Source organism: Echiichthys vipera, assembly GCF_963691815.1.
Source record: "Echiichthys vipera genome assembly, chromosome: 9".
Lineage (NCBI taxonomy): Eukaryota > Metazoa > Chordata > Actinopteri > Perciformes > Trachinidae > Echiichthys > Echiichthys vipera.
In genome coordinates this window covers 24,293,989-24,308,031 of record NC_139834.1, presented here as the reverse complement: position 1 = coordinate 24,308,031, position 14,043 = coordinate 24,293,989, and the positions used below count along the sequence as shown (strand labels likewise).

Genomic DNA, 14,043 nt, shown 5'->3' with positions numbered 1-14,043 from the left:
TGTGATTTTACCCCTTTAAGATAATGGCCTATGTCAGGTGTGCTTCACTTTCGGGGAAGTTTTTTGTGTTGCCTGAAAAACTTGAAAAAATTAGTTAGGCAATTATTTTAACAGGGTGACGGTATGAGACTATGTTTGGGCTATGTGAATAGTCTGCTGAGTTCTGTGTAATAAAGGAAGACCAGGACAAGTGGTTAAAAAACAGCATTAAGCGTGTCAGTGTCAGCTCTATGATATCTAATGTAAAAGTGTTTGCATTGACATTGACATTGAGCAGCGACATAACTATATATATCTGGTCTTTATTGACACTATATCACAACACAATGTCGTAAATAAAGGGATGTATACATTTCTCTGCCCCGTTCTATCGTTAGGATATGTGCAATCTCTTAGCTGTTGCTTTTGAAATGACAGATGCTTTTGAAAACATCCTGGAGCCTCAGATCATGGAAGGACAAAAGTGAATGAGCAGAAAGAAGAAGGAGAGGAGTTATTTTCAAATCTCTGAGCTGTGTGAAAATTCACAGCCAACGTGCCAAAAGTGAAGTCATTGCAAGATGACGACTTTTACACCCTTTGAAACATTTGAAACTTGAATGTGACTCGCAAGTGTGTTGTAAACTGTGATTTTTTTCAGCTTTAAAGGATGATGTCATTCGGCCTGCCTACCAATTAAGACTACCAAACTTAAAGACACCAATGTGTTAAAAAAAATAACTATAGAGAAAACATCTGTGTGAGTGCCGAAAGCAGCACCTTGTTTTAACACATTTCAACGTGTTCTTTACATTGTGCTCGTTTGACAAAGACCTGTCTCTATGCTGTTGTCTTACCTGAGCTGTGCCTGCAGCTGAGAGAGTAGCAGGGCTTGGAGCTTTGGCAGACATCTCTGTGCTGTAGACCATGACTCTGTGAGGATTTGGCTTTGCACCTCCGTGCAGAACAAGCTGTATCTCTTCCCCCCTCCTGTCAGCCGCTTCCTGGAAGGGGCACCAAATCCCCCAACGAAGGCACTGCAGGAAGGCTGCTCTGGACGTGGAGGTGGCAGATAGCTGTGTGAGGGAAAAGACAAATGATAAGAGGACATTCAGACAGACATGATTGTTGTTGTTTTCATAAATGGAAATAGCCATGGTTAACCTATTTGTATCTCCACAGAGAAGAATAAAGTAACAGTACTTATTTTTTGCTTTCAGATCTGCAGTTCTGTTCCAATAAGCTCATAATGTTGGTCAAATATTCACAGCGTGCATTTATTTCAAGTCTGGTATTTCAAGAATATTGAAACTTTACAAGGACACAGATTAATTTAAGTACCTCAAAAAGGCAGGTACGAGAGGACATGATCAACACTGCAGCTGGAGTTTTTCACCATTTCAGTGCTGAACAGGGCAAGGATCCATCTGTCACTCTGCAGTGACCAAACCTCTCATCAGCAGAAATATTAAAAAGGCTAGACTTGCCTTTGCTGAGTATCATGTTTTGTGGACAGAGAAGAACTGGTCCAGAGTGCACTTCAGTGATGAGAGTAGGTTCAATTTATTTGGGTCTGATGGGAAACATTATGTTCGGTGCAGGACTGGGGAAAGACTGAACCCAAAGTGTGTAAAGAAGTCAGTTCAATTCGGAGGAAGAAGTGTCATGGTTTGGGGGATGTTTTCTGAAGCAGGAGTTTTAATTTTCTTTGCTGACACAAAGGTTACTGTTCTCTAATTTTGATCTCCAGTGTATATATACCTGTATATAGCAGAACAGTAGAAATTGAAACTCAAATGATTTCATGATTTTATCTATTGTAATCACAAAAGTTACTTTTGTATTCTCCTAATCTGTATATTTTCATAATAAAATAATATCATATTCCATTTCACAACTGACGACTCACGACCCCCCACAGATATTTGTTCAATCATATCATCGGTTGATACCAGCTGTTGATTAATGTGCTGTAGCAGCGGGCATAGGGCTGTAATGAGCACCATACTCAACATCTAAAGTGTTTGGAGTGTGGCGTCATTTTTATTTCCCTACCAAAACCAAACAAAACAAGAGAAAGGAATGGATAAGACAGGGTAAAATGAGCAACAATCACTAGCTTTACGTCCAAGGCCAAGTGCTAGCATATTGTTAGCCACTATAACCTTTGGTTAAATTAGAAAAAAATCCCCATTTAGGACACATTAGCAAGGGGCATACATACACCACTGAATGTTAACACATTGTTAGACATTGTATGTAAAGGTAAGTTTCCATTTCAGGATGGCTTCAATTAAAGAATTTCTGTCATACTTCATGCAAAATACAGGATCAAACCCACAGAGCAGCTGAAGCTTGAATTGTACAGTGTTTTGAGTCAGTCCAGGTTTCTTAGCAGGAACCCTAAAAATCCTCAGCTGTGAATATAGTTTGGAACATAATGAATATCAGGATCACCAATGGAGAAGTGGACTGTGCTGATTTTGGGTCTGAGAAGTTTCTATGGATGTTCGACATCGGTGACTCTGGGTCTTTAGATTTAGTTTCTTCTTAGCTCCTTCATATGGAAACAGTGTGGTGCATGCAGCATCAGGAATTCTGCTGACAGTTGCTCCCAGCATGACACAGGAGCAGTTTGCAGCCTCAGAAAAAACCCCATTAGACAGCAGATTAGTACTTTATACATTTCTACAGTTTAGTCAGACATTTTACAGTTAACGTTAAAGTGCGAAGAAATTATATTTATTACTGGTGCGCAAACTTAACTAATCATATTAACTAAATCACTAAATACTCAATTATTAATGTACATAATTAAGAAAGCAATTTAAAAACAGGTCAACTTTACTACAAAGCCAACAATGCTATATGGTCAATGCATTAGGGGCCTCACTACTTGGTCACACATACAGATTGTTGAGTTCGAACATTTACAATAAGTCCCATTGCACCTCTATTCCAGCCATCACAGGAAAAGTTAAAAAAGCATTTTGTTTTAAATCTACCGCAGGGGACTCAGAGGTTTTGCTGAATCGATTAATAAGCTGGTCAGTCTCAGACAATTGTAATCAGTCATGGAGTCACAATAGAGAATACACAACGAGCACAAGCTGAGCATATAATGTTCCCCTTAATGCTTACAATTCCCCTGAGCAATTTTTTTTACATGTGGTACTATAATCCAATACTGTAGGTCATCATTCACAAGTATCATCTTTATTCTAAATGCTATGCAGAGACCATAAAACAGGATGTGCCTGCTAGCTTTGCATTGTTCTTCAAGTACAGTTAAAGCATAGTGTCAGTAATTCAACTTCTCTTTCAAATTTTTATTTATTTTTGCATTTTGGCCTTTATTTGATGGATGACAGTGTAGAGACATGCAACAAAGGTCCCAAGGCTGGAATGAAACATTGCATTTAAGTGGCATGCGCTATAACCACTCAGCTACCAAGGCACTCGTATCTAATTCAAAAGAAATTCTAATAATTCTTCAAATTCTGGGTCTGAATCAGGTATTTATACTACATAAGAATATGTCCAACAAGTCCTCCAAACTAAATGAGGTTTGATGTTATTGCCTTTCTTTGATTGATATGTGCTATTGGGGACCATAAGTGTAGTAAAACACTTTAAAAGTTAGGGTTAGGATTTTTGACCCATCGTCTACCATCAGACAACATCAGGCTATTCCGATGGACAACATTCAAATGGCCACATAGAGTCCTTGTCAGGTAAACAGAATATTTTAGGCTGTTGAACAAACACCCACTACTGTCTCTGTTTTCCTGGTAAGGGCAGTTTCCAAATGTCACATCATTATGCAAAGTAACCTTGCTGTCGAGTTAACAAAGCCCAAAGTCAAGTGTTCAGATAGGTTAATGGAGCTGACATTTTACAAACTACATTTAGAGTGGACTTCAGCTCTCTGTTTTACAGTACACTAGTCTCGCTGACATAACGCTGGGCGAGATCTGGTTACACTAGCTCATCATTCTGAGATAGGGGAAAAAACACTCTGGGTTGTTTGTTTTTCTGTTTACCAATTGCAATGGTAGCGGGTGGCGCTAAGCCCCGGATGCAATGAAGATGCCTTTACAATACATAGTGGAGATAGTGGAAGGGGCCTGACACCTGTGTTACCTTAGCACTGTACATTCAGCAAAACCACAGTACACAAACCAGAATATTCACCTGTTTTTCTAATAAAAATTAAAGTTACTTTTTTCGATGGCCTTGTCAGTTGGATTTGCGCCACAGCTATAAAGACAATATACATACAGATTGATCAGTCATATACAGGGTATTGTTTGTCTATCATTACATATTTGTTACGCACTTCTAAAAAAACCTCTTCAAAGCATCACATATCTCAAGCAGCCTGGATGCAGATCAATACTCCATTCCCCTCTCTAGAGAGAGAGTTTTCAGACCATAATTTTACCTCCAAGTAGCTCACATATTAACAGCTATTTATTTGAATGGTAACTCAGGAAATTAATGGCAGCCATATAACAGATAGAAGCATGTCCCCCCCTTGAGGCATTGCCTGTTTTCTCATTTCACAGGGTTGAATTAATAAGATGCTTTATACGAAACATTCAATCAAACAAGTCTATTTTCAAAGTGATGATTTTGTAGAAATGATACAACTTGAGAAAGATCATCCGATGGCACGGGGAGTAGCCGGAGAAGATCATCCAATGTGTCTTTTTTTTTTTTTTTTTCATACAATCTGTTTCTAACATGTCTGCTCTCTCAGAACACCAGGGACAGAGCAGAATGAGTGTCTAGCACATGACCCAACACTCACTTCTTGTATTATTCAATGAATATATTCATTTGCAGGAAGGATTCGGAGCAGAGATGCCAACTGAGCTCTGAGAGAATGAGAGAGACAAAGGAGCAATCAAGGGCCACTTCTACCGGGACGCCTCCAGCCTAGGAAAGTGCTTTTATCTGTCCGACATTCAACGCTTATCACACACTTTCAGTCTTCCAATCATAGGAAACTGAGAATGACTCTATGTTCAAAACTGCACTTACTGAGAGTTGGAGTGAGGATGAAAAAGAAAAGACTGTGAGCCGAACACCCAATCGAAACTTTGCGTTTCTCCACAACAACATATCTTCCTGTGTGGACATCAAGGACCGAAATCAAACGAGGGATGACTTATGCATGTTCAAAATGGAAAAAAAACCTTCAGGAATTCTGTGATTACAACAGTGGCATTAATGCAGGCACGGCAAAAACTACAAATTTCCTTTTAGAAGCTGAGCTGATAGCAACGTGAATCACTCGTGATTTCTGTGCAGTGATTTTAAAGAAGGGTGTGATCTACATATGAAATGCATGAAGCAATGATAGCATGAGCTGCTAAACCACAGGACTGAATGAGTTTCAAAGAAACTCTTTAGTTGAGGTTTGAGTAAACAAACAGGTATAATAGTTTAATTCAAAGCCTGGCAAAATATTCACATATGATGCATATAATCCTATGCAGTTTCTTGATTCTATGACAGTGGAGATCAGCATTAAAGTGTAGGGGCTTTAATGTGGAGAGGACGCAGTGCTGGAGGAGGTATTAAGCTGATGTATGCATGTGTTGAAGAAAGTTGCCTAGAGGGTCAGACACACTGACTCATTCTGAGCACCGCAGTAACTCAGTGAGTCTTAATCAATTGCAGAGCCTGCTGGTGACAGCAAAGAGACATCAAATCAATGACATTATATTTCAGTGGAAATAAAGTATGAGTCTTTGCACTCGCACCGTTTTGTGCAGGAAACATTTGAATTAATCAGGGAATTTGCCATTTGAATTAAAAGTTGCTTTTAGAACTGCTTTTAGTGGCGCTGGTCAGTCGGACGAGGTTGAATGATCAATAGACAATTTCCCCAAAGTTTAATTACACAGCTGATTTGAGTGTTAAACGCTAAATTTAAAAAGAGAGTCATTAATTTTCACTCGCAGATCAGCCAAGCACTTGTTTCAAGCGTGCACTGGGGAGAAAAAATAAAAACCGTCGCTTAAGGCAAAAACAAGGAAGCAGCAAACTTTTTCAAAAAGTTGTGCTGAAAACAATAACAGGCGATGTCACTGCACACATAATTGCTCCAACTGGCAAAGCGTTTTCTACGGGAAGAATCCATCAACCTTGTTTAGAAGAGTAAAATATATAATGCTGCAGCATCTCAAGACAAATAAAACAATTGTGTCTCAGTTTCAAACATACTGCTGGGTGGAAGCAAAGCTATCATGTCTGTAACCTGGAGCAAAAGAAGTAATCATCAAACTTTTAAGGGGAACACTATGGAGAGGGAGACAGGGAAGTTAGAGCTGACAGATGGCGAGTTTTGTACAAGACAGCTAAAAGCCCATCTCAGGTGGTAGAAGAGACAAAAACCAGTCCAATTTAATAACTATGACAGGCCTCTTATACAAGTAATAATACCACTCATTTAAGAAACAGTTTATGATTCAGAGCTGTTATTGCTGTTCTATTCAAATATTAAAAAGCAAAGTTTATGATAAACTGAGATAAAGCACTTTGCAGGAACATAGTTTTGGAGAAGCTCAAAGAAAATGTCAGGACATTCAGTGACTCAGCGTATAGCAGGAATTAATCCTAAATTAGGGGGATGTAAGCATTGATGGGAGACGGAGTCTGACAGTTATTACTATTACCTCAGTCTGTTGGGCTGTTCAAGTCATTATTTCAGCCAAGACCCTGTGACAGGCACCGGCCCACAGCTCCCACTACTTATTCTCTACAATGAGACGCCCTGGAGGAAGTGAGGGAACATACACTGAGATCATTAACCTAAGAGCACATTTTCATCCATCTGCACAAGTTGTCTAAATGAACCCAGCAGGCTACTGTGCTCTATTCAGCTCACCAAAGCCAAATAGGGCTCTGTCTCAGATCTGAAACTTCAAGGAGATGTTCATGAAAGGCATCTTCACTCTCAGGCTAATTTACTGTGAATGTGAACACTTCTTTTGTGGCATGGGATGTTCTTCTATTAAAAAACCTGAGGTTGTACATAGCTGTGATGGTCAAACTGCACGTGTAATTAACAAGTCGTTTCATTTCTAAGTCAGGATTTAAGAATTGTTTATTTATTCTGGAATATACTGTATTAGAATGTTTTAAACCATATTGTTAATGTACTTTCAAGAAGATTACAGTTTAGAATAAATAATTAAAACCAAATATTTGGTCAGGATAGAGGTTTTTGGTTTCATGGATTTGAATGCCACTAAGTTAGTCTTTCCGTCCAGATTGGAACGGGTTGCCATTAAATCTTGTTCAAAGGTTCATGACTTTTCTTCTAGCACCACCAGCAGGCTGACATTTCAGGTAGAGAGTAAAATGTCAAGAAATGTTATACAGACATCTGTTCCACACTTGATGAATTGTTGTAGCTTTTCCTCTTGAACCTAACCTGACTCTCACCAGATGAATTTCATTCCGACTTGCTTCCGCCTAGCTCCACTCATCCATCTGGGATCACTCCATAGGAGAAGTGTTTTAGGAAGCTGGACCTTATCAAAAATCCTTGAATATGATAGGATAAACCACTTGTCCGTCATCATTAATGACGTGCTACTTCAACAACTCATAACGAAACCAACCTGTGACCCTGATGAGAGTGACGCAGGGAAAACCAAAACAGAACACCCCACTTTGCTAAATAAAAACCGTCACTTCTCCACTACGTCACATCTATAAAAATCCCGCCCGGCGATCCTGATTGGCTCGACCATTTTTCACTGTTCCCCAAATCCCTCTACTATGGAGCGATCCCAGACAGATGAGTGGAAGTAGGCTGAAGCAATGGAGAAAAAAATCTGGTGAAAGTCAGGTTATCTTGAATCATCATCAGGTCCTGATTTCAATCTGCTCTACATATACTTTGGTTTACGACCAAATACCTGCAGAACTAAAAACCTCCCCATTAGCCTCAGCTGTACTTAGCTTGATAAAACACTAAACTAAGATCTACAATATGGTAAGCACAACCTGCTACGTACAGTTGCATGACAACCACTACCATTTTGACATTTACTTCACCAAAAATCTAGCCTGGCATCACCAGACTAATTTGCAAATACGTAAACATGAACTGAGAGGTGGAGACACGTTACTGTAATGTAATCAATCAATTAATCTCTAGACCTCACTCTTTATCCACCTTATAATTTGTATTCCTGAGAACGAGCATGGCTAGACCCTTGTAGTCTTGTTTGCTTTTTACAGTGTAGACAAAGGTACCACAAACAAAAGACAGATTCCCGTTCAGAAATACATATTATGAAATCCTGGTTCAGCATTTGTAGCTTCCTGGTTTAAAAAGAACATGAGTGCATTCAACTGAGAGAAGTAATATAAAGTACCTGAGATGATTATCAATCCCTCATCAGAGCAGCATATCATGCATACCTCCTGAGATTAAAATCTAAATCACCTTAACATAATGATAACGCTAAATATGACAAATCACTTTGTGAAAGTAAGAAAGAAAATAATAAGAAAGATGAGATACTTTGGGAAGATATACACAATTTTCTACATAAATATTTATGGATACATAAATGCGATATTAAACTTAATGTTCAGGTATATTGCCTTCAAATTTGAAATGAATAAAATGGATGCTGGAGGGCAGAAGGGACTGCTGCGTTACCAACAGACAGGAGGACATTTATGTTTCCGTCAAGTGTCTTAGTTGAGTCTCTAACAGTGCAGCATTATGAGCATTACCACCAGGCCTGCTCGATGCAGTCTGAAATTAAAAATGTGTGTCACTGTTTACTATCCAAACTGAATTTTGTGCCACTGACCACCACTGCTGTTTTAAATGAAAGTCAATCAAGTGTGTGCTGAAACTCCTCTGAATTTGAAGCAGGGCCTCCGTCTGAGGTGGCAATCGACATGGCAACCATTAGATGTGCAAACATCATCACCATTGCCTCTATGGCTGCCAGGGTGATGCATCTGTCTGGAGAAGGATAGCACTGCTGGCAGGCACTGACAGGGTAAGACTCACTCTGGGCCTATCGCAGGGGGAGATTGATGCACTTCTCAGTGGGGGGAGAGCTGACATTCATTTTAATTAGGCAGGCGAAATATTGTCTCTGCGGCATGTAGCCTCTATCGGCTCATCCTCAACTTCTCTTCTCATTGTGAAAAAGGAAAAGGGGCCTCCAGGGAGGAATGACCTCCAGAATCAGCTAAATATATAACTTCCAAATCCTGATGACATTACTGTGCTTAAGAAGTTTGATTAACATTTAATTAACATTTGTATGACATTTCTGATCAAAGGCAAACAAAATAATACAACTGGCTTCTTTGATGATGTGGACAAGTCCAGCGGGAGGACTCAGTGTTCACATGTCATGTAATTTAGGACCATCAGGTCAGGGGACAGTGTCATTGTAAAGAGGCCATTTTAATGAGCATGTGATTGAGGAAAGTTTCACAAGATGCTTTTCATTCAGCAAACATCATTAAGGCCTGCAGGGGCTCACAATAACACAAACTGCACACAGCAACACACAAGCAGCCACTTAAGGGAAGTCACAGGAAAAACACACAACAATCCATACAGCATGTACCTGTCGGTGAGCCAATTAAAATCCAAACAAGAGTCTCTGTGGCACAGAGGAGAAGCTGCACACCAACACCTTTAATAAACCCAGCCGCTAGCCATGTCACTGTTTTCGGCTCCACATACTGTTTATCTTCAGTTCCAGCCCCCTGGCACTGACATCTGAGATACAGCAAGGAATCAAGAGATCATTAACAGTGATAATTGTTGTACCACTCAATTAAATCAAACGTAACGCATTCTCATGCAAGATTCTTAACCACGACTACTGAGCCATCATTCAAAAGTCAATACAATTGAAGAGCTCACATAACTTCATATTTTTAATGATGAATGATTTTATGTACAAAATCATTCAAAATGTTCGAATAAACATTAACTTAGGGACTACAACTGTCCTAAAGGTACAGAGAAGAGACAGAACTGTAACTCAACCAGCAGCTACTGTACTGTTAAAACCGCACGTAACCCGTACAGACATGTCGATTTGTTCTGTGTTTAATTATAGTTACATGATGGTCAACCAACGCGTGTTGTAGTTAGTTTTGTCATGTCCACCTGCATTGCTCGGATGTGCCATGGAAACCATAGATAGTCATGTTCTGACAAATTACCTGAAAACCCTCTTCTTTTCATTCTCCAATGCTCCATCTGGTTTTCACTGCAGTGTTTCTTGCTCCATCATCCAAAATTTGGACGCAATGGAGCAATTATGGTACCATCCTAAACTTTTGACAATGGAAACAAAAAAAAACATTCTAATGTGTAATCAACTAAACTGAACTGAACCAGACTGCCTGGTGGAAATGAGGCTTAAGAGTCCAAGGTCCAACCACTTCCTACCAGAGATGCCTGCAAAAAAATCTGGCGTATCAGCTGGAAAGAGAAGCGTACCAGATCACCAGATGAGATGGACAGGCCATTTAATAAGGGTGTCTCTACTCAGAATCAAAAGTTGGCCAACAAGCACCTGGAGGTCAGAAAAAGCAAATCAGGGACAGCGCCGGGATCTGCCAAAAACAAAAATCCACAGAAATCGCTCCAACTGCGAAGATCCTGCTCACAACAGAAGCACATGGACAAACAGTTTATAAGAAGGAGCCACAGTCCATGAAGAAGACCATGACAGGCTGCCAGAGTCAAGAAAGACTTGACCCACTTCCAGCACCTCACATCCAAGCCCACACTGCATGAATGTTTGTGGTTCCACAATTGGCCCATAAGCCAACATAAAAAAAAACCCAAGGGGACCATCATACTCTACGCAGAGTGATCACCAATAATGATTGTCACAATATTGATATTGAGATATTTGGTCATAAATATTGTGATATTTGATTTTCTCCATATCGCCCAAGCCATGTTCCTCGCATAATAAATAAGGGCTGGACTTATTAATATGGCTCATATGGTAAACTCACCATAATGTACATTTCCGCAGCCAAATTAATTAAATAAAATGTAATAGTTATTATAAAAATATTCCATTAGAGATTGCATTTTATCATTCTCATAGGTCCTAACAGTGTGGTCTAAAAGCCCAATGATTTGCTTGATTTCAGATGGTACATTGCATGCATCATGCATGTTGACTCATTACAGTATATGTCCACATGCCTGACCTTGATTTGGGATTTCCATAGCAGGATGTTCTCCAGAGCTGGCAACTCTCTGTGCAGTCACACTTCAGAATATGAGCAAATGCGTTGTATCCACTGCACTCATCAGTCTCAGTTATTTGGAAATTATTCTCTGTCACCCCTTTGACAGCTGACAGATGTTTTTGGTTTTGTAATTTTAAATCAAACCACAGACAGAAAACAAGACAATATTCATGAATGTTCTGTAAGCGAACGACCACAACAAACGTCTCAGGCTTACTGATGGCTGTATTTTCTTTATATAGCATATGAGCAATGGGCTCGCTGCCAGTTTCATTCCTACTTCTGCATATATCCAGATGAGAGCTCAGCAAAGGGCACAACAGTGAGTGTGTTTAAAAGGTCATGCATTAATGGTTACACTTCATCAGACGCTCAGTAATCGACTGTGCCACTCACCGAACCCAGTCAGGGTCAAAGGTGACACAACATGAAAACATTCATTACTGGTTGTGGCGCATTCCCAGTAACTCAAACAAGAACCCATTCCAGTACAAGACAGACATAACAACTGTCAACATCCTTTCTGAGAAACGCAAGTTTGCTAACAGCTCGGGAGAGTCGCCAATTACTGTACCAAGGATATGATTTGTGTGACAGGCTCTAAGAAGCGTAACGGGGGTTAGTGTGAGGATGAAACCAAGTATCTCCTCTCTGCATGTCCCTCCCCTCTGTCTCTCCAGCTATGTGCTTAGCTTCCATCCTTCTGAGGGTGTGACCTACGAGCAGTCACTCATTTTCCTTGTCAGTGTTTAAGATGACTGCAGCTGTCACGCCTCCAACAAATTGTTTCCTGGCAAAAGGACAAAGTGGCCAGCAGCACCTCATGCTTTTGTTTCCCCTGGACCAACCCCTCCATTAGCGATGAGCTAGTGCTTGTCAGCGGAAGAAGGCAGACAATAATAAGCCCCATCATCTCTTATTAAGCCGTATGTAGCTGTATCATATTGCTAAACTGATGAGCAGTTCTAACGGTGGTTGAGGAGAAGCTGCGATCTGCAGGCAGGAGATGTCTCACATACAGTTATGGCTCGGATAAATTGGTGCTGACGGACCACAATTAGGAGAACTGTCGTTGTCTCACGTCAGTTGTCAGTGACCCAAGTATTCTCACAGTGAGTAAATCATGTACTGTTGAAGACGGCCACTAACACTGTGAGCGGATAACTGAATGCAGGATGTACTATGAAGGACAATCTCTCCCTTTTTAGTATGTCACGGTACTGACAAAAAAAGTGATTCAAAGGGTCAAAATATTTGACAAGAAATTTCTCAATGATTGATCTCTTGTCACTTGTTTGAAAGAGACATCATTTCTGTACTGTCAGTTAATGGAAAGGAACATATCGGCCTTCAACACTGAACATACACCAATTATAGGGTTGATTTATACAAAGGACAAAAATAACAAAATAACAACAATCTTTTGAACATGAAAGTTGGTTCTTGATCTGACATGATAACAGGTTGTGCATGGGAGGGGCAACACATCCTCATAACTAAAGGACAGACTAGGTTGATTGCAAATGACTTCCAGAATTACATCCATGACCATTCAATTTATTCTGTCGCAGTTTGTGTTGTGCAAGTGAACTACTTCAAGTCATAATCTGTAAGAATTGAGATACGTTGTTTCTAGCGGCCTTTTTGGCAGTAAGATGTAATTGCAGACGAGCCTGTTCTTTCAGAGGCCTTCATCTTGTCTCTTCATGATTGCTATGTGTGTGTTGTTTTTTATTTTTGCTCTTTTGCAAACTTTATTGACACACATTCACCTCTTTACTTCTGGTCCGTCCCCTACCCTCTTAAATCCATACACACACACGCACGTGTGACAACGGTCACAGCCTCATCCCAGCTTCACCTTACTTCCTCCTTTGCTCCCGCCATAATTGCTATTCCCACTACAGGGCGCCGCCTTACATCAAATGTTAATATGAGTCATTATAAGCTGCTTGCACAATCGTTTTTATTGGCGAGGACGGTCTGCAAGTATTGTGTCTGGCCTTGGAGGTGATTCTCCCTGATTTTCCTCCAGCTGTTCATGGACTCATGGGGTCTGATACATAAAACTCTATGAAGTTGTAAGGCTAAAGCTAAAGACAGAAACATGCAGACATATACTTTTTGTCTTATGTATAAAGCTGTACATAATGGCACATTTTGCTGTTTCCATCATCTTCTTTTTGCACTTCCAAATCAAAGATGTGAACGGTACTTTACCTTATAGCATCCGTGAAATCTCTCATATGGATAGATTAAACTATCAGTATAAGTCAAACTGTAATATTATATTATCACATCCAATTAAACCCTGTTTCATAAACCTGCAATTAAAGAAGTAATATTGTACAATATGCAAGTAGTTAAGGCTGCCATTATCTTAATATTTTGGGGCACCATAATCACTGAGAGGAGCAACTAATTACAACTCTGGAACATTTCTTTTGATTCTCCAGGTTTCTACTTTAAAAGGCAACAGAGTGATGTGGAAGGATGTGCAGCACATCAAGACATATGCACTAAGAGGAATGCTGGGTAATACAATGGAGCCCTTGATGAGGGAGGGAGTAATGACACAGAAGTAAATAGCAGAAGAAAGCAAGAATTAAGAAAGTGGACAATTGACTGAAAGAAACATTGCTTATGTGATGTTGATTGACCCCAGACACCCTTTGAGATCAGCAATCAGTCAAATTCCCAGTTCCTATCCTCACCCCAGCCTCCTTCATTTAAATTGTTATCTCCATCCCACTGACTGCTGCTAGGCAGCATGAAAGAAGACCG

At 40.0% G+C, this 14,043-nt stretch overlaps 1 protein-coding gene across 1 annotated transcript in view; it reads right to left on the bottom strand.

The window, feature by feature from the left end:
• The window catches only part of nphp4 (nephronophthisis 4), a gene marked incomplete at both ends in the record, with an annotated part of 169,585 nt that overhangs the window by 83,630 nt on the left and 71,912 nt on the right, over positions 1 to 14,043 (bottom strand). Inside the window, one exon of the mRNA XM_083919301.1 lies at positions 837 to 1,055. Coding sequence (XP_083775427.1) covers positions 837 to 1,055 — 219 coding nt within the window. The remainder of the gene's footprint in view (positions 1 to 836; positions 1,056 to 14,043) is intronic.